At 50.7% G+C, this 26,478-nt stretch overlaps 1 protein-coding gene and 1 long non-coding RNA gene across 2 annotated transcripts; one reads left to right on the forward strand and one right to left on the reverse strand.

The window, feature by feature from the left end:
* Window positions 1-412: 412 nt before the first annotated feature.
* LOC133358734 (large ribosomal subunit protein bL17m-like) lies at window positions 413-19,058 on the reverse strand. The gene is made up of 3 exons (XM_061577176.1): window positions 18,759-19,058; window positions 4,426-4,494; window positions 413-2,586 (listed from the first exon to the last, which is right to left on the reverse strand). Exons 1-3 carry the CDS (start codon window positions 18,930-18,932, stop codon window positions 2,281-2,283), a joined length of 549 nt encoding a protein of 182 aa, XP_061433160.1. The 5' UTR covers window positions 18,933-19,058; the 3' UTR covers window positions 413-2,280.
* On the forward strand, window positions 19,004-26,143 carry LOC133358755 (uncharacterized). Its single transcript, XR_009757115.1, has 3 exons — window positions 19,004-19,138; window positions 22,503-22,589; window positions 25,769-26,143. It is a non-coding gene; the product is annotated as an uncharacterized LOC133358755 (long non-coding RNA).
* The last annotated feature ends 335 nt before the right edge of the window (window positions 26,144-26,478 follow it).

Below are 26,478 nucleotides of genomic sequence, written 5' to 3' on the forward strand. Positions count from 1 at the left end.
GCGTGTCTCCGTGTCTCCCAGCCTGTGTCTCTGTCTCTCTGTCTCGTCTGCGTGTCTCCATCAGTCTGTCTCTCTGCGTCTGTCTCGTCTGCGTGTCTCCGTGTCTCCCAGTCTGTCTCTCTCTCTCGTCTGCGTGTCTCCGTGTCTCCATCAGCCCTGTCTCCCTGTCTCTCTGCGTGACTTTACCGAAAAAAACAAGAGTATGAATCCTTGCAGTCACGAAAACTTCAAATCTAGAATGGGCGGAGAGATCAATGAGCGACGTTGACGGAAACACGGCAACAGCGGAAGTAGCGACAGAATATCCGTAAGGGAGGGGGGGGGGCTGACCCAACTTGGTGAGCGAGCGAGGGCCGGGAGGGAATCGTCGCGTTCCGTATCATCAATCGGACAAGAGCAGAGGCAGACGCACTTCCACTGTTACCTTCAACCGTTTTATTGCCCGTCAACCATCCGCACAGAGCACATCCTGCGGCCCGACACTTGAGCATCGGAAAAAAAATGGCTACGTAGAGCTCAGTGGGGCATTTCTTGGTAAAATAAAATCTTGTTTATTAAATCCTTTATATTAAGTTCGCTTGCTTGCTTGCGCGCTTACGACCGTGCAAATCTTTCGGTCGTTTTTTAACCCACTTCCCGTGATCCAATCGAGCTGATATTTTGCACACAGACTCGTTGTGCGTGACAATTAATTTTCGTGAAAAAAAATTCATAACTTTACACTTTTTAGGAAAAAAAAATTATATTTAATTACCAATTGCTTAATGGTGGCAGGCAATCATCTGACCCATAGGTGGCAGCCATCTCAAGCCAGAGGACGAGAGGACTCTAGCCGCCACGCATATAAAGGATTTATAGTGAAAAACTTTGTTTTTACGGGTTAATTTTTTTCTAGTCTTGATTGGAGGGGGCTGCCACACCGACAAAGGTTGCGAGTCGTTGCCTCCGCAAGTCGAAGGATTCCCCTCCTCCCGAGCCGGTCTCGCCGATTATTTCAGCGAATTATTCCGTGCTGCTGCTGCTGCTGCTGCTACTGGGAGCGTTTGGCTAACGGTCACGTGGTTTTACCTGTAGGAAGAAGCCGCGGAACACGGCGTAACAGGAACACAACCTCCACTCACAGAGAGCGACCACCAGCGTCGGGAATCGAACCCAGGCCTTCTCTCACCATGTGGCACGAGCCTCGCTCACCACTGGGCCGCGCCGATAGCCGTTCGGGCCAGGGCAGAGGTCGCAACCGGGTTCCCGATACCCAATACCCGGCTACCCGTATCCAGCCAGGTACGGGTACCCATTTGCGACCCTGGTGCGGCCGGGTACAGGTAGGTCGTGAGTCACTGCTGAGTAACCGTTTGTCACTCATTTCCCAACGTCTTGTCTCTTCTCACAATTCAAGTTCCTAGAATCAACCCACCCGCGCCTGCAACATGGCTTCATCCCAGAGGTCGCAATCGGGTACCCGATACCCGTACCCTACCCGTACCCAGCCGGGTACGGGTAGGGTACGGGTACGGCTACCCGTTTGCGACCCTGGTGCGGCCGGGTACGGGTAAGGAATCAAAACCCGTTTGCGACCTCTGGGCCAGGGGGTCGGCAAACCCGCGGCTCTCTGAGGGCCACTTAGCGACGTTGTTTACTTAAGGGGCAGCCCGTCTTGTGTTCGCATTGCATTGTGGGGCGGCTCTTGAAATATCGTGCTTTTTGGCGAATTCGAAAAAATATAAATGGCTCTCGTTGTTGTTGCCGTCCCCCTGGTGCAGGCCCATCTGACCTCTCTGACTGGCCGGGCGTGACATTCGCGACAACTTTGGAGGGAAGGAAGGACGCATCTAGGCCACATCTCGCAACTTCTGGAGCTTTTTTCTGAAGCTGGCAACACCCCGGCCTGGGGTCAACCGTCCGGCTGCAACGTCACCCGCTCCCGTTCCGATGACGTACAGTGCACGCGCGCGCGCATCATCAAAACGCAAAGGCGGAGGGGGGTGGGAAAAAACAAAATGAAGCAAACTTTGTCGGTACCGAGGGGGCGCGTGTGGCCACCGGTTTCGGCGGCGGCTACCGCCGAGCGTGGCGGTCGCGACGCCACGGTTAACCGCGACGAGCGCGACGACTTCAAAAAGAAACAAAAAAACCACAACGGCGGCGAGCGGCTACGCCTCTCGTGAACAAAACTACCGGCATCCAGCGGCGTGAAGCGGGGTGGTGGTGGTGGAGTGGGGAGGGAGATCCCCCCACACCGCAACTCGCAAACGTCTCGGAAACAGCAGAAAGAGGGGGAAGTTACGACGAGGATGGCGTCACCGTCGCCGCCGCCGCCGTCGAAGACGACGAAGAGGTGGCGGCCGCCTTCTCCTTGGCCAGCTCGAGGCGATATCCCCGCAGGAGAACGTTGAGGAGCGTCGAGTCCGAGTCGCGCTGCCGCGTCACCAGCGGCGGGTATGGGTTGCCCGCCAGCTCCATCACGGCCATCTGGGCGCGGTCCGTGTTGGTGCGGTTCGGGATCTGGTGCACCGTCACGTAGCCGCCCTCCACGCTCCGGAAGCGTGGGGCTAAGACTTTGAAGAGCTTCGGGACCAGGTCCTTCTCCTGGTAGAGGGAGGAGGAGAGGCGGTGAAGGGGGTGGGGGGGGATGGTGTTCGGCTGTGCGTTGAAATCCCCCGTCGATTTGTCGATGGAATTATTTAAAAGACACGGTCCGCAATTAAATGTTTGTGTGGGTTAGATCGCGCAACTACTGGTTTCGGTGTTTAGTTTGTGTTGTCCTCCCCCCCCGCCGCACCTCCGATGAGCATGGTTGGCTAGGTACTGTGCGAAAGAAGTTCAGCATACATACGTGTTGTTAACATTGGTCGCCTGCGCGCTAAACTGGAACGATATTTTATTCTTGGTTCTTTCGGTAAAGTCGCGTAGAAGGGAAATAATAAAATAATATAAATATAAAACAATAAAAGTTCTCACGAAGTTTCGACTGCAACACGAGCAATCATCATCAGCAAGAAAATTTTCCTGCTGTGAATTTCACACCTGATGATGATTTGCTCGTGTTGCTGTCGAAACGACGTGATAATTTTATTGTTTTTATATTTTTATTATTTTGTTATTTCCCTTCTACGTGACTTTACCGAAAGAACCAAGAATATGAATCCCTGCAGTCACGAAAGCTTTAAATCAAAATTTGAAACGATATTATATGTTTCGTTATAATTACGCTGCTTTACCCAGAGAAGCATCACCGAGGCTCAACACTCTGGACTGGAACATCTGGTGAAAAAAAGCTTCATAGCTCATCGGATTCCAATTCAGATTTCGTGGGGATGGTCCTGCCAAGTTTTCGCGGGAGGATGACGATGTTGCTGCTGCTGCTACTGTGCGTGTGATCCCAACAGGCCAGCGTTTTTCCGCCATCTAATTTTTTTCAACCTCGGAAAAATTTGGCCAAGATCATTTATTTTAGCTGTGGGAGAAATCTGGAGAACTAAACTATTTTTGTTTATCTTACCAGGTAAGGCACCACTCACTCAGCTCTTTTTCAGGAGCGACCTGCCTAGCACGAATGATAGCCCCCGACGAAGTGCCTTGTCTGTGGAAATTCATAGCAGCAAAAGACTCTGAACGCATGGCGATGTGGATTCTAACGTGCAGGGAAGAAACGGAGGACTCGGAGAAAAATCCACAGGACCGCGGGGAGAGAGACAAGCAAACTCCAAATATACAGAATCAGAATATTTATGAACACTGGAGGAATCCGATGAGCTATGAAGCCGTTTTAAAAGCTCTTTATCACAAATGTCCAGTACAGCAGGTGTCAGGGTCGGGATCGGACCCACGACCTCCTGTACACCAGGCGAGGTAATTAACATCTCCTAGCCACCGTGATGATGAGAGAGACAAGCAAACTCCAAATATACAGCAGCAGGCATCAGGGTTGGGATCGAACCCACGACCTCCTGTATACCAGGCGAGGTAGTTAACATCTCCTAGCCACCGTGATGATGATGATGAGAGAGACACGCAAACTCCAAATATACAGCAGCAGGCGTCAGGGTCGGGATCGAACCCACGACCTCCTGTATACCAGGCGAGGTAGTTAACATCTCCTAGCCACCGTGATGATGATGATGATGAGAGACACGCAAACTCCAAATATACAGCAGCAGGCGCCAGGGTCAAGATCGAACCCACGACCTCCTGCACACCAAGCGAGGTAATTAACATCTCCTAGCCACCGTGATGATGATGAGAGAGAGAGACACGCAAACTCCAAATATACAGCAGCAGGTGTCAGGCGTCGGGATCGAACCCACGACCTCCTGCACACCAGGCGAGGTAGTCAACATCTCCTAGCCACCCTGGCGGCGCTTGCCTCCTCCAGGAAGCAAACGTAAAGAGCGAGGCGAGGCGGTGCGTCGCGCATTGGGGGCCCACCGTGAGCCAATAGTCGGCGATCTTCATGGCAGTTTCATCCCCGTCACCGCGCTTGGCGTAGTCGATGAGCTGCCGGGGGCACACGGGGGAGGGGGGGAGAGAGAAGAGGTTTGAAAACAGGGCACAGGGTGGTCGGCATCAACGCGGCAGTTACACTCCGCACCCCCCACCGCCCCGATTAGGACGGTGCTCGGCAGAGGTTGCAAACGGGTTTTGATTCCTTACCCGTACCCGGCCGCACCAGGGTCGCAAACGGGTACCCGTACACGGCCGTACCCGTACCCTACCCGTATACCCGGCCGGGTATGGGTAGGGTACGGGTATCGGGTACCCGATTACGACCTCTGGGATGAAGCCATGTTGCAGGCGCTGGTGGGTTGATTCATGAACTTGAATTGTGAGAAGAGACAAGACGTTGGGAAATGAGTGACAAACGGTTACTCACCAGTGACTCACGGCGTACCCGTACCCGGCCGCACCAGGGTCGCAAATGGGTACTCGTACCTGTACCCGGCCGGGTACGGGTAGCCGTTCCCTACCCATACCCGTACCCTACCCGAAATGAGTGACAAACGGTGACTCACCAGTGACTCACGGCCTACCTGTACCCGGCCGCACCAGGGTCGCAAACGGCTACCCGTACCCGGCCGGGTACGGGTAGCCGGGTATCGGGTAGGGTACGGGTATCGGGTAGGGTACGGGTAGCGGGTAGGGTACGGGTATCGGGTAGGGTACGGGTATCGGGTATCGGGTAGGGTACGGGTATCGGGTACGGGCATCGGGTAGGGTACGGGTATCGGGTACGGGTATCGGGTAGGGTACGGGTATCGGGTAGGGTACAGGTATCGGGTAGGGTACGGCTATCGGGTAGGGTACGGGTATCGGGTAGGGTACGGCTATCGGGTAGGGTACGGGAATCGGGTAGGGTACGGGTATCGGGTACCCGGTTGCGACCTCTGGTTCTCGGCGCGTGAAAGGGTAGCAGGGTGCAGCGCCCCCCCCACGCCCCCCCGCGAGATTGCTCTCTTCGCTGCCTTGCTGGGAGATGGGGTCACTGCCACGGGGGGAGGGCGACAGAGAGGGCCCCCACCACCCCCCCCCCCCCCAGCGCCCTCTTGTTTCGAGGGTGAGTTTGGTCGACTCTTCCGCTCCGGCCGGGACGTCGAGATGAACCCACACTTTGCCCCACCACCACCAACAACAACCATCAACAACAACCACCACCACCACCAACAACCACCACCAACAACAACCACCACCACCAACAACCACCACCAAGACACACGACCTATTTGAAAACTATTTTGTTGCAGGTAAGGCCCACTGAACTATGTAGCTCAACCAAGTGGCTTGCTCTGTGTAAATTCGTGGCAGCCAAATAATTTGAATGCACGTTGATTCTAAATGTGGAGGGAAAACCGGAGGACCCGGAGAAAAGTTCACGCTACCACGCGGAGAGAGACGCAAACCCCCAAATATACAGCAGCAGGCGTCAGGGTCGAGATGGAACCCACGACCTCCTGTACACCAGGCGAGGTAGTCAACATCTCCTAGCCACCGTGATGATGATGAAAGAGACACGCAAACTCCAAATATACAGCAGCAAGCGTCAGAGTCTGGATCGAACCCACGACCTCCTGTATACCAGGTGAGGTAGTTAACATCTCCTAGCCACCGTGATGATGATGAGAGAGAGAGACACGCAAACTCCAAATATACAGCAGCAGGCATCAGGGTCGGGATCAAACCCACGACCTCCTGCACACCAGGCGAGGTAGTTAACATCTCCTAGCCACCGTGATGATGATGAGAGAGACACGCAAACTCCAAATATACAGCAGCAGGCGTCAGGATCGGGATCAAACTCACGACCTCATGCACACCAGGCGAGGTAGTTAACATCTCCTAGCCACCGTGATGATGATGATGAGAGAGACACGCAAACTCCAAATATACAGCAGCAGGCGTCAGGATCGGGATCAAACTCACGACCTCCTGCACACCAGGCGAGGTAGTTAACATCTCCTAGCCACCGTGATGATGATGAGAGAGAGAGAGACACGCATCTTGCCACCGTGACCTGCCGATGGACTAACTCGCAGCGTATCCATTTACACTGCAGGGTGGACAAAGGTGCGTGGGGGGATGGGGGTAATGGGGTGGGGGGTAAATCAGAAAACAATTTCTTCAACGGCCACGACGGGAGATCGAACCAGAGCCGGCGACCTCCGGTGGCGCGCTAGCCGCTACGCCCATGGCAACGGCGGCCTCCCTTCGGGGTTACCATGCCGACGGCGATGGTAATTGGGGCAGGGGGGAGGCTAGGGGCGGCTTAGTTAAGAGACAAGTCGGAGGTGCATCGATTGCGCTTTGCGGGTGACGGCTGCGCAAACGGCGCTAATCTTCTTGCTCCAGAGTGCCGCAAGTACGCGTTAAGCACAGGGAGACTCCTCTGCTTACGGACATTCGACCCACGAACTTTCAGAGATACGAACAAACGTGTCCGTGTGTCCAGTTGCCCGTTCGGACCGAGAGTCCTAAGTTCAACCGATGCACAATAAATGGCAGTGGTGGCATCTACATCTGCAGAACGTGAAGAACCAGTGGCTTCTACATCTGCAGAATGTCAAGAACCAGTGGCTTCTACATCTGCAGAACGTGAAGAACCAGTGGCATCTACATCAGCAGAACGTGAAGAACCAGTGGCATCTACATCTGCAGAACGTGAAGAACCAATGGCTTCTACATCTGCAGAATGTCAAGAACCAGTGGCATCTACATCTGCAGAATGTCAAGAACCAGTGGCTTCTACGTCTGCAGAATGTCAAGAACCAGTGGCTTCTACATCTGCAGAACGTGAAGAACCAGTGGCATCTACATCTGCAGAACGTGAAGAACCAGTGGCTTCTACATCTGCAGAACGTGAAGAACCAGTGGCATCTACATCTGCAGAACGTGAAGAACCAGTGGCTTCTACATCTGCAGAACGTGAAGAACCAGTGGCATCTACATCTGCAGAACGTGAAGAACCAGTGGCATCTACATCTGCAGAACGTGAAGAACCAGTGGCATCTACATCTGCAGAACGTGAAGAACCAGTGGCATATACATCTGCAGAACGTGAAGAACCAGTGGCATCTACATCTGCAGAACATGAAGAACCAGTGGCATCTACATCTGCAGAACGTGAAGAACCAGTGGCATCTACATCTGCAGAACGTGAAGAATCAGTGGCATCTACATCTGCAGAACGTGAAGAACCAGTGGCATATACATCTGCAGAATGTCAAGAACCAGTGGCTTCTACATCTGCAGAACGTGAAGAACCAGTGGCATCTACATCTGCAGAACATGAAGAACCAGTGGCATCTACATCTGCAGAACGTGAAGAACCAGTGGCATCTACATCTGCAGAACGTGAAGAACCAGTGGCATCTACATCTGCAGAACATGAAGAACCAGTGGCATCTACATCTACAGAATGTGAAGAACCAGTGGCATTTACATCTGCAGAACATGAAGGGCCAGTGTTATCTACATCTGCAGAACGTGAACAACCAGTGGCATCTACATCTACAGAATGTCAAGAACCAGTGGCATCTACATCTGCAGAACGTGAACAACCAGTGGCATCTACATCTGCAGAACATGAAGAACCAGTGGCATCTACATCTGCAGAACGTGAAGAACCAGTGGCATCTACATCTGCAGAACGTGAAGAACCAGTGGCTTCTACATCTGCAGAACGTGAAGAACCAGTGGCATCTACATCTGTAGAGCGTGAAGAACCAGTGGCATATACATCTGCAGAATGTCAAGAACCAGTGGCTTCTAGATCTGCAGAACGTGAAGAACTAGTGGCATCTACATCTGCAGAACGTGAACAACCAGTGACATCTACATCTGCAGAACGTGAAGAACCAGTGGCATCTACATCTGCAGAATGTCAAGAACCAGTGACATCTACATCTGCAGAACGTGAAGAACCAGTGGCATCTACATCTGCAGAACGTGAAGAACCAGTGGCATCTACATCTGCAGAACGTGAAGAACCAGTGGCATCTACATCTGCAGAACGTGAAGAACCAGTGGCATCTACATCTGCAGAACGTGAAGAACCAGTGGCTTCTACATCTGCAGAACGTGAAGAACCAGTGGCATATACATCTGCAGAATGTCAACAACCAGTGGCTTCTACATCTGCAGAACGTGAAGAACCAGTGGCTTCTACATCTGCAGAACGTGAAGAACCAGTGGCATCTACATCTACAGAATGTGAAGAACCAGTTGCATCTACATCTACAGAATGTGAAGAACCAGTGGCATCTACATCTGCAGAACGTGAAGAACCAGTGGCATCTACATCTGCAGAATGTCAAGAACCAGTGGCTTCTACATCTGCAGAACGTGAAGAACCAGTGGCATCTACATCTGCAGAACGTGAAGAACCAGTGGCATCTACATCTGCAGAACGTGAAGAACCAGTGGCATCTACATCTGCAGAACATGAAGGGCCAGTGTTATCTACGTCTACAGGAGATCATACAACTCGTAAAGCCATTCCCCGTGTTTAGGACCGGTTCAAACATTCGTCACTGGTGTTGAACTGAGGTCGCCGGGTTCGTAGCGCAGCGTAGCGCTAACCACTACACAAGCGCTCCCCACACACACACACACTTACGGCTCTCCCAAGCCTTGTTCAGCCGGCCCGAGTCGAACATCTCTCTTCACGTGGCTTTTCCCAAAGCCTATTCCGCTGACACGGGAGGGAATTAGCGCCATGTGCTGGGGTTGGCGGGGGACACTGGGCGGGGAGGGGGGGGGTGAACGGGGTCGGGTGGGGGAAACCACGGCGTCTTCGTGCGTTTCAACCGAGAGATAATCCCGGCTGATCGGATTGCGGCCTAGACAGCGGGTGGGTGGGTGGCTGGCTGGCCCGGCGGGTGGGCGGTTGGCCGGGTGAGCGGCTGTGTGCACCGTAGCACCGCTGCCACCGCACCGCGACTTACAGAGCGGCGCTACCTCAACGCGGCGCTCGCCAACGATCATGTGACGACGCTCATGGGGCACCACGGAGGCTATGAGATGTTAACTGCCTCGCCTGGTGTACAGGAGGTCGTGGGTTCGACCCCAACCCTGACGCCTGCTGCTATATATGTGGAGTTTGCGTGTCTCTCTCTCTCTGTCTCACCATCATCACGGTAGCTGGGAGATGTTAACAACCTCGCCTGGTATGCAGGTCGTGTGTTTGACCCCGACCCTGACGCCTGCTGTATATTTGGAGTTTGCGTGTCTCTCTCAGCATCATCACCACGGTGGCTAGAAGATATTAACTACCTCGCCTGGTATGCAGGAGGTCGTGGGTTCGAACCTGACCCTGGCGCCTGCTGCTGTATATTTGGAGTTTGCCTGTCTCTCTCTGTAATCATCACGGTGGCTCGGAGATGTTAACTGCCTCGCCTGGTATGCAGGAGGTTGTGGGTTCGAACCCGACCCTGACGCCTGCTGTATATGTGGAATTTGCGTGTCTCTCTCTGTCATCATCACGGTGGCTAGATATTAACTACCTCGCCTGGTCTACAGGAGGTCGTGGGTTCGACCCCGACCCTGACGCCTGCTGTGTATTTTTTATTTGCGTCTCTCTCTCTCTCCCAGTGGTCGTGTGGATTTTTCTCTGGGTCCTCCAGATTTTACCTTCACATTGGGAATCGACAACGCACATTTAGAGTTATTTTGCTGCGAAAAATGTCTATGCGATAAGCCACTTCGTTGAGCTATAATTTGTGATAGCTAGATCGCTTCTGACAAAGAGCTACTCTATAGCTCAGTGGGCCTTACCTGGTAAAATTAAATACTTTGTACTTTTAGTTTAGTTTACTCCACTCCGAGTGCTGATGATGAATGGATTTATTGCAATGATGATGATGGTGGTGGTGCAGTAGTAATAATGATAAACGAGCACATTCAGTGTTGGCGCGATTGTTCGTGGTGCAGAGTGGCGAGTTGAATTGGAGTAGTGCAGAGTGGTGATCTGAATAGAAGTAGTGAGAAGTGGTGAGTTGAATTGGACGAGTGCAGAGTGTTTAGCTGAATTGGAATAGTAGTGGTGAGTTTAATTGCAGCAGTGCAGAGTGTTGAGCTCAATTGGAATAGTGGTGGTGAGTTTAATTGCAGCAGTGCAGAGTGGTGAATTGAATTGGAATAGTAGTGGTGAGTTGAATTGCAGTAGTGCAGATTGGTGAATTGAATTGGAATAGTAGTGGTGAGTTGAATTGCAGCAGTGCAGAGTGGTGAGTTGAATTGTAAGAGTGGTGGTGAGTTGAATTGCAGTAGTGCAGAGTGTTGATCTCAATTGGAATAGTAGTGGTGAGTTGAATTGCAGCAGTGCAGAGTGGTGAGTTGAATTGGAATAGTAGTGGTGAGTTGAATTGCAGTAGTGCAGAGTGGTGAGTTGAATTGGAATAGTAGTGGTGAGTTGAATTGCAGTAGTGCAGAGTGTTGAGTTGAATTGGAAGAGTGGTGGTGAGTTTAATTGCAGCAGTGCAGATTGGTGAGTTGAATTGGAAGAGTGGTGGTGAGTTGAATTGCAGCAGTGCAGAGTGTTGAGTTGAATTGTAAGAGTAGTGGTGAGTTGAATTGCAGCAGTGCAGAGTGGTGAGTTGAATTGGAAGAGTGGTGGTGAGTTGAATAGCAGTAGTGCAGAGTGTTGAGTTGAATTGGAATAGTAGTGGTGAGTTGAATTGCAGCAGTGCAGAGTGTTGAGCTCAATTGGAATAGTAGTGGTGAGTTGAATTGCAGCAGTGCAGAGTGTTGAGTTGAATTGGAAGAGTAGTGGTGAGTTTAATTGCAGCAGTGCAGATTGGTGAGTTGAATTGGAAGAGTAGTGGTGAGTTTAATTGCATCAGTGCAGAGTGGTGAGTTGAATTGGAATAGTAATGGTGAGTTTAATTGCAGTAGTGCAGAGTGTTGAGTTGAATTGGAATAGTAGTGGTGAGTTTAATTGCAGCAGTGCAGAGTGTTGAGTTGAATTGGAATAGTAGTGGTGAGTTTAATTGCAGCAGTGCAGAGTGGTGAGCTCAATTGGAATAGTAGTGGTGAGTTTAATTGCAGCAGTGCAGAGTGTTGAGTTGAATTGGAAGAGTAGTGGTGAGTTGAATTGCAGTGGAGAACTCAAAGAGACCAGGGCAGTCTCATTTGCAACAGTGACCTAGATACAAGCCCGCCGCCGCTGCTGCTGCTGCTGCTCCAGTTCTGCGTACGTACGCACGGACACACGTTGCGAACGCGCTGACACAAACAATCAAAAGCCATCGCCCGCTCGCCACCGTTCTCGCCGCGAACCCAATTAGAAAAAACCGAGGGCTTTAGGCAAAAGCCCAACCGGCGCGCAGGCCAAGAACACCACGGATTAGCGGGGGCACTGGGGGCCACTGTGCGGGGCCGCGTTTGCATTCCGAGTCACGTGCTACGGACCCGTGTTCATCATCTCTGCCGGGAGGCTTTTTGAAGGCCGGATTTTGGAGGATAATGACGCCGATGACGCCGGGCCAGCGGCACAGGTGACTCCATCTGCCGGGTCACGGCGAAGGGATAGAAGAAGAGGGGGGGTGGTGGTGGTGGTTGCGTGGGTAGGTGGGTAAAGGAGCGCGTGGAATGGCCTTGGCAGTACGTTTCACCGTCGCTCAGGGCTGATTTCAACGCCAAGTGTGTCGCGGCTCTGGGCTGCTGTGAGCATTCGGGGGCGGGCGAGAGGGAGCATGAGTGCAGGCTCCATGGAGACGGTTGACGGAGAGACGGAGGGACATACGTACGTATGTTGACCTTGTTCCGCACCGAATGTGGCCGACCGTGCGAACTGGAGGCGCGAGATAAGACGGGTGACAATTTTTGTTGTTTACAGGACGGCTCAGGAACGGAGAGACGCACACTTGGAATTACAGCGAGTGGCAGAAGGAGGAACAGATGGATTAGAGAAACACACGCTGCTAATGGTTTCTTTCTTAGACTGTTATGGTGGGTAAGTGGGCTTGGGCAGGATAGGCCATGGCTCAAAGGGACGCTGGAGGCCCATGTCCATGACTAATCACGCAGTGGCAGGCAAGCGATGAGGGCGTCCACCATGGAGATGGAGCGATGGAATCGACTCGTTAGAACCTCTGTGCTTAAGTTTGTTGTCTTTCCCCCGTGGCACGGATGGCTACGCACGGTGCAATAGAAGTTCTCTGTACACACGGACACCTTGTGTGCAGAATCAAAAAGATCGTAACATAGCAGCAATGTGATATGATCATGGCGTGTGGCGGGCGGGAAGGGGGCCTTTATCCAGCAGTGGTTTGATCATGGCTGGTGATGATGATGTTGATAGCTTGGCCCGGTCAGGATGTTTGCTTTTTCGCCAAAGTAACCAACAGCACAAAAGCAACATTACAACTGTCAGTCACGCTGTGAATCCCAGTTTCATATCGACTTAGTCTGTCCCAAGTCTACGCGTCTCTATGGACGTCTATGGGTCTATACGCGAGTCTATGGGTCTCTACGTGAGTCTATGGGTCTCTACGTCTAAGGGTCTCTATGAAAGTCTATGGGTTTCTACATGAGTCTATATGTCTCTATGTGAGTCTATGGGTCTATACGCGAGTTACTAGTGACCAGGCTGAGACCATCAAATCAACGCACTTGAGAACTCAGTCGATGTGCGCCTATGGGTCTCGAAGTCCATGGGTCTCCATGGAAGTCTACGCATCTCTGTGTGAGTCATTGGAGCCCAGGCTGCGACCATGCCGGTCTAAACACAAGTCAGACAAGTCTATGGGTCTCTACGTCTAAGGGTCTCTATGAAAGTCTATGGGTTTCTATATGAGTCTATGGGTCTCTACCTGAGTCTATGGGTTTCTATGTGAGTCTATGGGTCTCTACGTGAGTCTATGGGTCTCTACGTCCAAGGGTCTCTATGAAAGTCTATGGGTTTCTACATTAATCTATGGGTCTCTACGTGAGTCTATGGGTTTCTACGTGAGTCTATGGGTTTCTATGTGAGACTACGTGTCTCTACGTGAGTCGATGGGTCTCTATGTGAGTCTATGGGTCTCTACGTGAGTCTATGGGTCTCTACGCGAGTCTATGGGTCTCTACGTGAGTCTATGGGTCTCTACGTCTAAGGGTCTCTATTAAAGTCTATGGGTTTATATGTGAGTCTATGGGTCTCTATGCGAGTCTATGGGTCTCTACGTGAGTCTATGGGTCTCTACGTGAGTCTATGGGTCTCTATGCGAGTATATGGGTCTCTATGCGAGTCTATGGGTCTCTATGCGAGTCTATGGGTGTTGGGCACCCACCTCGTGTGCCGTGCCGGCCCGCACAAGTGCTCGCTAACAGCACTTGCCCCAAAATTCTGTTGAAGGCTATACGGGTGTTGATTGTTTGTTTTGTTCATGCGAGTCTATGGGTCTCTAATTCGACACGTCAATGGAAGTCTATGGGTCTCTGTGTGTCTGCTGGCCAAGTCTTAGCTCAATGGGCTTCACTTGGGGAAATAAACTTCTGATTCTGTGTTAGTCACTGGTGACCGGGCTGAGACCATCAACCAGAGGTCGCAAACGGGTTTTGATTCCTTACCCGTACCCTACCCGTACCCCGGCCGGGTACGGGTAGGGTACGGGTATCTGATTGCGACCTCTGGGATGAAGCCATGTTGCAGGCGCGGGTGGGTTGATTCTAGGAACTTGAATTGTGAGAAGAGACAAGACGTTGGGAAATGAGTGACAAACGGTTACTCACCAGTGACTCACGGCCTACGAGTACCCGGCCGCACCTGGGTCGCAAACGGGTACCCGTACCCGGCTGGGTAATACGGGTAGCCGGGTATCGAGTAGGGTACGGGTATCGGGTACCCGGTTGCGACCTCTGCCATCAACTGACTGAAAAATAAACTTGAAACCTGAAGCTCTTATAAGTGACAATTAACCTAACAAAAACACACCCACGCTCGCAATGTAACTTGGTATTGGGCCAAACACCCTCCTAATGCCGGAGAATAATCTGCAACCTACTTAATTTTGGACAACGTCGCCCCCTACTGCTAGACTCTCGTGTTAAAAAGTCTCGGCGGCTGGGTACGGGTACCCGTTCCCTACCCGTACCCTACCCGAAATGAGTGACAAACGGTTACTCACCAGTGACTCACGGCCTACCCGTACCCATACCCGGCCGCACCAGGGTCGCAAATGAGTACCCGTACCCGGCCGGGTACAGGTAGCCGTATCCTACCCGTACCCTACCCGAAATGAGTGACAAACGGTTACTCACCAGTGACTCACGGTCTACCCGTACCCGGCCGCACCAGGGTCACAAACGCTGGGTACGGGTAGCCGGGTATCGGGTACCCGGTTGCGACCTCTGCCACACCACACCCACGAATGCGTAGCCGCCAACGGCGTTGCCGACAGCCCACGGGCCACCTAACTCCAGGTCTGCGGGCGAGCTCGGGTAGAAGCGTGCGTCTCGACCGTTTAGGAGTTTATTTGGCTCATCATCATAGGCCTGTGTGTCTCGAGAAGCAATTCGTTTGCGCCTTACGAGGTCGAGGAGTGTCCTCTCCCCATGTTTGCACCTCTTGTTGGCGCAAAGCCCGGGTAAGGTTATTCTGGAAATCCTGGGTTGCCCATGCGTCAGGGATTCCCTCAATCGGCCTTGCTGGTGAGGTCCAAAGGAGTGCGTAGCACGACGTTTGGTACCAGTTTGGCTGCAGGGGCTGCTGGGAATGTGCTGCCTGAGGTGCCCCACTCCTGATTTTCTGGCGGGGTTTACTCCCTTAGCCATTGACTCCCCTCCCGAGAACACTCACGAGGCAGTGAGAAAACCGCGTGATCCTGGGAGGGGCTCGTACCAGGTACTGACAGCCGGGCCAGCTGTGCCTGGGAGTCGCGTAAGGAAGGGTCGTCACGCCCTGAGGTAGTTGATCACAAACTGCCCGCTATACATTTCCACGTGTTGAGCCACCTCGTAGAGGTGAGTATTGTGGCCGGGTCAGATAGTTGTGAGGTGAGGTGGGAGGTGGAGGGGGGCGTTGGGGATAGTTGGGGTGGGGTGGGGTGGGATCGTTGGGAGGTGATGGTTTGGCGGGGTGATGGTTGGGAGATGGTTGGGAGGGGGTGATAGTTGGATGGGGGGGGTGACAGTTGGGGGGGGGGGTGACAGTTGGATGGGGGGGGGGTGATAGTTGGGGGTGACAGTTGGGGGTGGGGGTGACAGTTGGGTGGGGGGGGGTGACAGTTGGGTGGGGGGTGACGGTTGAGGGTGACGGTTGGGGGTGACGGTTGGGGGTGACGGTTGAGGGTGACGGTTGGGGGTGACGGTTGAGGGTGACGGTTGAGGGTGACGGTTGAGGGTGACGGTTGAGGGTGACGGTTGGGGGTGACGGTTGAGGGTGACGGTTGTGGGTGAGGGTTGGGGTGACGGTTGAGGGTGACGGTTGAGGGTGACGGTTGGGGGTGACGGTTGAGGGTGACGGTTGAGGGTGACGGTTGGGGGTGACGGTTGAGGGTGACGGTTGAGGGTGACGGTTGGGGGTGACGGTTGAGGGTGACGGTTGGGGGTGACGGTTGAGGGTGACGGTTGAGGGTGACGGTTGGGGGTGACGGTTGGGGGTGACGGTTGAGGGTGACGGTTGGGGGTGACGGTTGAGGGTGACGGTTGAGGGTGACGGTTGGGGGTGACGATTGAGGGTGATGGTTGAGGGTGACGGTTGAGGGTGACAGTTGAGGGTGTTAGTCGAGTGTGACGGTTGAGGGTGACGGTTGAGGGTGACAGTTGAGGGTGACAGTTGAGGGTGACAGTTGAGGGTGTTAGTTGAGGGTGACGGTTGAGGGTGACGGTTGAGAGTGTTAGTTGAGGGTGACAGTTGAGGGTGTTAGTTGAGGGTGACGGTTGAGGGTGACGGTTGAGAGTGACAGTTGAGGGTGAGGGTGACGGTTGAGGGTGACAGTTGTGGGTGAGGGTGACGGTTGAGGGTGACGGTTGAGAGTGACAGTTGAGGGTGTTAGTTGAGGGTGACAGTTGAGGGTGTTAGTTGAGAGTGACAGTTGAGGGTGAGGGTGACGGTTGAGGGTGACAGTTGTGGGTGAGGGTGACGGTTGAGGGTGACGGTTGAGGGTGACAGTTGAGGGTGACGGTTGAGGGTGTTAGTTGACAGTTGAGGGTGAGGGTGACGGTTGAGGGTGACGGTTGAGGGTGACAGTTGAGGGTGACGGTTGAGGGTGACGGTTGAGGGTGACGGTTGAGGGTGACGGTTGAGGGTGTTAGTTGAGAGTGACGGTTGAGGGTGACGGTTGGGGGTGACGGTTGAGAGTGACAGTTGTGGGTGAGGGTGACGGTTGGGGGTGACGGTTGAGGGTGACGGTTGAGGGTGACGGTTGAGGGTGACGGTTGAGGGTGACGGTTGGGGGTGACGGTTGAGGGTGACGGTTGAGGGTGACAGTTGTGGGTGAGGGTGACGGTTGAGGGTGACGGTTGAGGGTGACGGTTGGGGGTGACGGTTGAGGGTGATGGTTGAGGGTGACGGTTGAGGGTGACAGTTGAGGGTGTTAGTTGAGGGTGACGGTTGAGGGTGACGATTGAGAGTGACAGTTGAGGGTGAGGGTGACGGTTGAGGGTGACAGTTGTGGGTGAGGGTGACGGTTGAGGGTGACGGTTGAGAGTGACAGTTGAGGGTGTTAGTTGAGGGTGACAGTTGAGGGTGTTAGTTGAGAGTGACAGTTGAGGGTGAGGGTGACGGTTGAGGGTGACAGTTGTGGGTGAGGGTGACGGTTGAGGGTGACGGTTGAGGGTGACAGTTGAGGGTGACGGTTGAGGGTGTTAGTTGACAGTTGAGGGTGAGGGTGACGGTTGAGGGTGACGTTGAGGGTGACGGTTGAGGGTGTTAGTTGAGGGTGACAGTTGAGGGTGTTAGTTGAGAGTGACAGTTGAGGGTGAGGGTGACGGTTGAGGGTGACAGTTGTGGGTGAGGGTGACGGTTGAGGGTGACGGTTGAGGGTGACAGTTGAGGGTGACGGTTGAGGGTGTTAGTTGACAGTTGAGGGTGAGGGTGACGGTTGAGGGTGACGGTTGAGGGTGACGGTTGAGGGTGACGGTTGAGGGTGTTAGTTGAGAGTGACGGTTGAGGGTGACGGTTGGGGGTGACGGTTGAGAGTGACAGTTGTGGGTGAGGGTGACAGTTGAGGGGTGACAGTTGAGGATGACAGTTGAGGGTGACAGTTGAGGGTGTCAGTTGGGGGTGACAGTTGAGGGTGACAGTTGAGGGTGTTAGTTGATGGTGACGGTTGAGGGTGACGGTTGGGGGTGTTAGTTGAGGGTGACGGTTGAGAGTGACGGTTGAGGGTGACGGTTGAGAGTGACGGTTGAGAGTGACGGTTGAGGGGGTGACGGTTGAGAGTGACAGTTGAGGGTGAGGGTGACGGTTGAGAGTGAGGGTGACGGTTGAGGGTGACGGTTGGGGGTGACGGTTGGGGGTGTCGGTTGGGGGTGACAGTTGAGGGTGACAGTTGAGGGTGACAGTTGAGGGTGTCGGTTGGGGGTGACAGTTGAGGGTGACAGTTGAGGGTGTCGGTTGGGGGTGACAGTTGAGGGTGACGGTTGAGGGTGTTAGTTGAGGGTGACAGTTGAGGGTGACGGTTGAGGGTGACGGTTGAGGGTGTTAGTTGAGAGTGACGGTTGAGGGTGACGGTTGAGGGGTGACAGTTGAGGGTGACAGTTGGGGGTGACAGTTGAGGGTGACAGTTGAGGGTGTCGGTTGGGGGTGACAGTTGAGGGTGACAGTTGAGGGTGTCGGTTGGGGGTGACAGTTGAGGGTGACGGTTGGGGGTGTTAGTTGAGGGTGACGGTTGAGAGTGACGGTTGAGGGTGACGGTTGAGGGTGTTAGTTGAGAGTGACGGTTGAGGGTGACGGTTGAGGGGTGACAGTTGAGGGTGACAGTTGGGGGTGACAGTTGAGGGTGACGGTTGAGAGTGACGGTTGACGGTTGGGGGTGACAGTTGAGGGTGACAGTTGGGGGTGACAGTTGAGGGTGACGGTTGAGAGTGACGGTTGACGGTTGGGGGTGACAGTTGAGGGTGACAGTTGGGGGTGTCAGTTGAGGGTGACGGTTGAGAGTGACGGTTGGGGGTCGTCGCCCACCTTGTCGGCGTAGGCGGCGGCCTCGCGCGCGCGCGCCCCCGTGGTCTGCACGCGCTCGTGCCGCACGAGGGTGACAGGTGACGGTTGAGAGTGACGGTTGAGAGTGACGGTTGGGGGTGACGGTTGACGGTTGAGGGGGTGACGGTTGGGGGTGGTCGCCCACCTTGTCGGCGTAGGCGGCGGCCTCGCGCGCGCGCGCCCCCGTGGTCTGCACGCGCTCGTGCCGCACGAGGCCCGTGACGAGCAGGCGCAGGAGGTCGAGGCGGGCGCCCGGCTCGCGACCCAACTGGCGCCGCGCGCGCCCGTGGCGCATCAGCAGCAGCTGCGTGAGCCTCATCGCGAGTAGTTGTTGTTGTTGTTGTTGATTTGGAAGAATTTTTTTACAAATTTGTTTCGATTTTTTTCCCCTCACGAAAGACGGCAAGAGCGAAGTGTGGCCTTCCCGCCTTCCACGCGTGCGCGCCAAATGACCCCCAACGCGTCCCGTAGCGACCCGCAGGGGGGGAGGGGGGGGACTCGTGAAGCCACGCGCAGCCATCTTGGGTAAGGTTATTTTTGTGTATTTCCCACTTGTATTGTAATCGAAACGTCGTGATTTTATTTTATTTTAGAGCTACGTGACTTTACCGAAAGAAGCAAGGAGTATGGGGTGTTTTTAAAAAGTTTGTTTTCTCAGTCGCACGACACGAGGCGATTGATTTTAACGACTGTCATTTGGCGTGCGGGTTTTTGTTTCTTCGATATATATTGATGAATAAAATCGTTCTTCCGTACGATTGTTGTTAGGCTTCTTACGGTTTTTTAAAAATCGATATAAATTTTGCACGAGACGCCGGATATTACGACCCGCGTCCCAGAGTGGCGGGTGTCGCTCCCTGAGTAAGATGGCGGCCGACGGCGTTGGCCGAGAGGGGGGGGAAGGGTGTGTGTCACGTGACACAAAGTGTACGGGTCGCCAAATGGGACTCAAAAAGTAACGTCGATTTTTTTTTTACTAATAATAAGTATAACCCGTAAAAACAAAGTTTTTCACTATAAATCCTTTATATGCGTGGCGGCTAGAGTCCTCTCGTCCTCTGGCTTGAGATGGCTGCCACCTATGGGTCAGATGATTGTCTGCCAGTATTAAGCAATTGGTAATTAAATATTTAATTTGTTTTCCCTAAACAGTGTAAAATTTTTGGAAAAAATTTACACGAACATTAATTGTCTCGCACAACGAGTCTGTGTGCAAAATGTCAGCTCGATTGGATCACGGGAAGTGGGTTAAAAAACGAGCGAAAGATTTGCACGGTCCTAAGCAAGCAAGCGAACTTAATATAAAGGATTTAAAAATATATTCGCCTGTGGAGGACGCGGGGATCGATCCCGCGACCTTTGGCATGGGAAGCGAGGGCGCTACCAACTGCGCTACTCCGCCGCGGCCTGTGGAGGGGTTACGCTCTGGGCTCTTACACTGTGACGTTCAGCCAAAGCCATGAATGCGTTCTATTTGAATATATGTAAAATAAATTTTTTTTTGCCTAAAAAGTGTTACATTTTGGGAATTTTTTTTCACGAACAATAATTGTCTGGCACAACGAGTCTGTGTGGAAAATGTCAGCTCGATTGGATCACGGGAAGTGGGTTAAAAAACGACCGAAAGATTTGCACGGTCGTAAGCAAGCAAGCAAGCACGCAAGCAAGCAAGCGAACTTAATATAAAGGATTTAAAAATAAACGCTTTCTCACAAATCAATGCACTTTGGGATTGCATTTTTTTACTTTTACTGTATTGGACTATACATTTTACGTGTGGTAAGGCGTCGGGTTCGAATCCCGCCCGTGCCTCGACCGTAGATATTTTAAAATAAAAAATCCATCCCACATCCTATATCTACCCCCCCCCCCCCCCCCCCCTTGCGTTTTAAACTAAAAACAATAATTGGAAGCGTTTTAAAATATACAGTTGATCATAATCGATTATCCAGGCTGCTTCTCAATATTATCCGGCGGTCCCGGGACCGATCTGGCGAAATTGCTCCAATTTATTTTTTATCCAGTGTTGATTTCAGGGTTAAAATGTTACATACGCTACATTATACACTGCATACAACTTAATCTGTGAAAATAATGCGCGTATTTAACGCATCACCCCACGCAGTGTCAGACTATTTATTTGTATTGCAGGAGGAATCCGATGAGCTCTAAAGATTTTTTAAATCCTTTATATTAAGTTCACTTGCTTGCTTGTGCGCTTACGACCGTGCAAATCTTTCGGTCATTTTTAACCCACTTCCCGTGATCCAATCGAGCTGACATTTTGCACACAGACTCGTTGTGCGTGACAATTTATGTTCGTGAAATTTTTTTTCCAAAATGTTACACTTTTTAGAAAAAAATAATTATATTTAATTACCAATTGCTTAATGGTGGCAGGCAATCATCTGACCCATAGGTGGCAGCCATCTCAAGCCAGAGGACGAGAGGTCTCTAGCCGCCACGCATATAAAGGATTTAGAGTGAAAAACTTTGTTTTTACGGGTTAATATTTAAATCCTTTATATTAAGTTCACTTGCTTGCTTGTGCGCTTACGACCGTGCAAATCTTTCGGTCGTTTTTTAACCCAATTCCCGTGATCCAATCGAGCTGACATTTTGCACACAGACTCGTTGTGCGTGACAATTAATTTTCGTGAAATTTTTTTTAACAAATTTTCCACTTTTTAGGAATTTTTTTTTCATATTTAATTTAAAATACCAATGTGATAAAAATGAAACTCTTACTCAAGAAAAACAGAAATGAATAATAAAATAAAACCGATGCCACGCATATAAAGGATTTATAGTGAAAAACTTTGTTTTTACGGGTTAATTTTTTTTCCACAGATGTCCCAGTATAAGTGCGGTGGTTAGAAAGTTGCAAGAGCGAACACACACACACCGACATGAGTTTAAAATAAATAAAATGGTAAGAAAGTCAATAGATATAAATATGTCAGGGGCCGTCCATAAATGACGTCACGCGATTTTGGACGATTTTTGACCCCCCCCGCCTTCGTCACACGACGTCACAAAAAGTCAGCCCCCCCCTTCAAATATGACGTCACAAAGCTCTGCCCCCCCCCCCCAAAAAAAGAATAAAACATGCTTCAAATCGCTTTAAACTATTGTCATTGTTGTGCGTATTTAATATGGCGCTGCACTCTGATGTTGTAGGAGAAAACATTTATTAAAAAGTATATTTAATTAAGTAGAACGTGTTGTCTGTATTTATTTAAAGTTGCGCATTTTGATGTGACGTCATATTTCTCAACCCATACCCCCCTCGTCACACATCGTCACAAATGTCTGACCCCCCCCCCAGGTGCGTGACGTCATTTATGGACGGCCCCTAATAATTACACTAATTATATAAGTCCGACTAATTCAGATTGGGGCAAGGTAGCAAAATCAATAACCCAACAGTCTTCTACTCACAGCCTTACACACTACCATCACCATTGCCACACGTTATACTGGTAGGAACCACCTGGTTCCACCAGCCCATATGGGATGATTGTGTCCGTCCGTCGTGCATCCAAAAATGGGAGGGGTGGGGCTGGGTGGGGAGGGGCTGGGTGGGGAGGGGCTGGGTGGGGAGGGGAGGGTGGGGAGGGGCTGGGTAGGGAGGAAGGGTGGGTAGGGGCTGGGTGGGGAGGGTGGGGAGGGGCTGGGTGGGAGGGGTGGGGCTGGGTGGGGAGGGGCTGGGTGGGGAGGGTGGGGAGGGGCTGGGTGGGGAGGGTGGGGAGAGGCTGGGTGGGGAGGGTGGGGCTGGGTGGGGGGGTGGGAGGGGTGGGGCTGGGTGGGGAGGGGCTGGTCACCCCGTGGTGCCCTTATAAAACTCAACGTTTAATCTACTCACGCCGGCTTGTGCCCGCCCTCACAGTCGGGCATATTTGCGGAATACACCACGCCGCCGTTGACCCTGGCCATTGACCGAGCAACCCAACGTTCCTTCCAGCTCCCTCTGCAGGTATGTGTTTAGCGAAAGTTGAGTTTAAATTTTTCCCAATAACGTCCACTAGAGGACGCTATAGCTACGTCCAGGACAACCTTCTTTGACACGCTCTCATTAAGGGCCATTGCCTGAAACGTCGCCAATAATAACAACCATAGATATAATAGGCTTATGCGGCCCTAATGACAGGGCATATAGCGGTTATATTTATTTTAGCATATCTCAAAGGTGTTATTGCATTTACTTAACAAATGCTAAAATGTGACTTCAATTAACACGCAGGGGTGAGGCATGGATTCTCTTTTCGAATGAATGTCGGACTTTTTTAAATCCTTTATATTAAGTTCGCTTGCTTGCTTGCGTGCTTACGACCGTGCAAATCTTTCGGTCGTTTTTTAACCCACTTCCCGTGATCCAATCGAGCTGACATTTTGCACACAGACTCGTTGTGCGTGACAATTAATTTTCGTGAAATTTTTTTTACAAAATTTTACACTGTTTAGGGGGAATTTTTTTAATATTTAATTACCAATTGCTTAATGGTTGCAGGCAATCATCTGACCCATAGGTGGCAGCCATCTCAAGCCAGAGGACGAGAGGACTCTAGCCGCCACGCATATAAAGGATTTATAGTGAAAAACTTAGTTTTTACGGGTTAATTTTTCCCTTCAAGGATGACAGCCGTCTAACCTTTGAAAAATCCGTCAATTATGCTCCCCCCTCAATTCAGTGAATGTTTTCCACCACTTTTAAATGTCATCCGAGAAGAAGATAAAAAATATATATATTAATGATCATATATATAATAAAAGATTAACTTAAATATTAAACGTGGTTCTTTCGGTAAAGTGACGTAGAAGGAAAATAATAAAATAATTAAAATAAAACATAATAAAATAAGATAATTCTCACGACGTTTCGGCCACAACGCAAGCAGCCGTCCTCAGGTGAGAATTATGTAAAAAAAAATTATTTTATTATTTCCCTTCTACGTGACTTTACCGAAAGAACCAAGAAGATGAATCCCTGCAGTCACGAAAGCTTTACATCGAAAATTAAACGTGTTTTTTTTCTCTCATGCCAGTATGAAAATTAATATAATAACCCAATCTGGCCTGACCTTTGGGCTACCCTGTATTTCTTTCTCTCCTTATAATGCCAACCTGTTACTGATGACTACGCTGAGGGGTATCGTACTGTACACGTGCTTATGCACCACTGCCAACGCATACATAGCCTTATCAAGCAATTAAAACTATAACGTTTTTAAAAAAAGAATTATTTTGCCAGCTAAGGCCCCACTGATGTGTGTAAGCTCTTTTTCAGAAGCGACCTGGTCATTACAAGTGATAGCTTATTCTTAGGTTTTTCGGTAAAGTCACGTAGGTAAAACATTTATATTAATAAAAGTAAAATAAATTATTTTATTTTACTTTCATTAATTTTAATTTACATTTTTTACCTACGTGCAAATGGACCAAACACTAAATTTCGATTTAAAGCTTTCGTGACTGCAGGGATTCATCTTCTTGGTTCTTTCGGTAAAGTCACGTAGAAGCAAAATATATATTTTTTACTTTTATTAATTGAAATTTAAATTTTCTACCTACGTGACTTTACCGAAAAAACCTAAGAATATGAATCCTTGCAGCCACGAAAGCTTCAAATCTAGAATTAAGTGATAGCTTAACGAAGTGGCTTACCATCATCATCATCATGTGGACATTTATAGCAGCCGAATGAATGCTCTAAACGCGTGACGTTGATTCTAAATGTGGGAGGGAAAACCCGGAGGACCCAGAGAAAAATCGACGCGACCACGGAGAGAGAGCGAGACACGCAAACTCCGAATGTTGTGAAAATAGAACGGGCCAAACCACAAGTGGTCATTAACCAAGCAAATGGAACAAACACTACATTTCGATTTAAAGCTTTCGTGACTGCAGGGATTCATCTCCTTGGTTCTTTCGGTAAAGTCACGTAGAAGGGAATTAATAAAATAATAAAAATAAAACATAATAAAATAATTCTCAAACGCTGTCTTTCCGACAGACCTGTTCTTCACCCGAGGACGGCTGCTTGCGTTGTGGCCGAAACGTCGTGAGAATTGTATTTGATTATGTTTTATTTTTATTATTTTATTATTTTCCTTCTACGTGACTTGACCGAAATAACCAAGAAGAGGAACAAACACTGCCAAAGTGTGCGAAGAAGCGTGGAGAGATTCGTGTTTGGAATTAATTACATTTGGGTGACAGAGAGAGAGAGAGAGTCACCCCCTAACGAGCGTGCGTGCACATTGCCCGCGGCAACATTCAATGCCGTTAAGAACATTAAGTGGCTTTTTCGATTTAAAGCTTTCGTGACTGCAGGGATTCATCTTCTTGGTTCTTTCGGTAAAGTCACGTGGAAGGGAAATAATAAAATAATAAAAATAAAACATAATAAAATAATTATTACGTTTTATTTTTTAGTCACGTAGAAGGGAAATAATAAAATAATAAAAATAATAAAATAATTATTACGTTTGATTTTTTAGTCACGTAGAAGGGAAATAATAAATTTATAAAAATAACACATACTAGCTATTTTATTATAATAATCATTTTATTATGTTTTATTTTTATTATTTTATTATTTCCCTTCTACTTGACTTTACCGAAAGAACCAAGCAGATTAAGTGGCTTATGTAAGAATCGGTCATCGTGGCTGCAAGGTTCGATGTCCGATCGATGGTCAAGACGAAAACCTAAATGGCAGCCATGGGGCCGCCCATAAATGACGTCACGCGATTTTTGACGATTTTTGACCCCCCCCCCTCCCCCCTTCGTCACTCGGCGTCACAAAAAGTCAGACCCCCCCCGCAACCTCAACCCTCAAATATGACGTCACAAAGCTCTGCCCCCCCCCAAAACCATATTTCCATTTTGAAAATAAAACTTGCTTCAAATCGCTTTAAACTATTGTCATTGTAGTGCGTGTTTAGTGTGGCGCTGCACTCTGATGTTGTAGAAGAAAACATTTATCGAAAAGTCTATTTAATTAGAGTGTTGTTATAACAATTAGTGTTATTACAACAATTATACATTTATTTAAAGTTGCGCATTTTGATGTGACGTCACATTTCTCAAACACCTCTCCAACCCCACTCGTCACACATCGTCACAAATGTCTGACCCCCTCCCCTCCCCTAGGTGCGTGACGTCATTTAGGGACGGCCCGCAAGGCACGGAACGCCGCGGCTATCGAAGGAGGCACGCGCACCGGTGTCATCATCCAGCAGTGGATTGACCACGATTATTGATGATGATGATGATGATAAAGATGATAGTTCAAATTGCTAGACGCATATATTTTACAAATGTTTGCTTGCTAAGCGAACAACAGTACAGAGAAGACGAGACAACATTTGATACTACGTTTTTTTTTTAGCCCGTGGGGAGATTTTTTATTTTGAATATATTGGCTGCACATTCTATGCTCCCTCCACGTGAAAGCTTAAGGGGCGGCCCGGCAATGTCTTTGCTCTCGCCACTGCTGGCGGAAAAGCCTCCACTAGAGGGAGCTCCGGAGGCGGTGGGTTGGTGGTGAGGGTGGGTTGGTGGTGAGGGTGGGAGGTGGTGAGTTGGTGGTGAGGGTGGGTGGTGGTGAGTTGGTGGTGAGGGTGGGAGGTGGTGGGTTGGTGGTGAGAGTGGGTGGTGGTGGGTTGGTGGTGAGGGTGGGAGGTGGTGGGTTGGTGGTGAGGATGGGAGGTGGTGGGTTGGTGGTGAGGGTGGGAGGTGGTGAGTTGGTGGTGAGGGTGGGTGGCGGTGGGTTGGTGGTGAGGGTGGGTGGTGGTGAGTTGGTGGTGAGGGTGGGAGGTGGTGGGTTGGTGGTGAGGGTGGGAGGTGGTGAGTTGGTGGTG

Source organism: Lethenteron reissneri, chromosome 63 (assembly GCF_015708825.2).
Source record: "Lethenteron reissneri isolate LAM-NWPU_2019-01 chromosome 63, ASM1570882v1, whole genome shotgun sequence".
NCBI lineage: Eukaryota > Metazoa > Chordata > Hyperoartia > Petromyzontiformes > Petromyzontidae > Lethenteron > Lethenteron reissneri.

Excerpts from the sequence above, each read along its gene's own strand:
- LOC133358734 (XM_061577176.1), bottom strand. The coding sequence starts at position 18,932 with ATGAGGCTCACGCAGCTGCTGCTGATGCGCCACGGGCGCGCGCGGCGC. Across the intron at positions 4,495-18,758 it reads CCGCCGCCTACGCCGACAAG|CTCATCGACTACGCCAAGCG; the intron begins GTGGGCGACCAC and ends TGCCCCCGGCAG. Across the intron at positions 2,587-4,425 it reads TCGCCGACTATTGGCTCACG|GAGAAGGACCTGGTCCCGAA; the intron begins GTGGGCCCCCAA and ends TCCCTCTACCAG.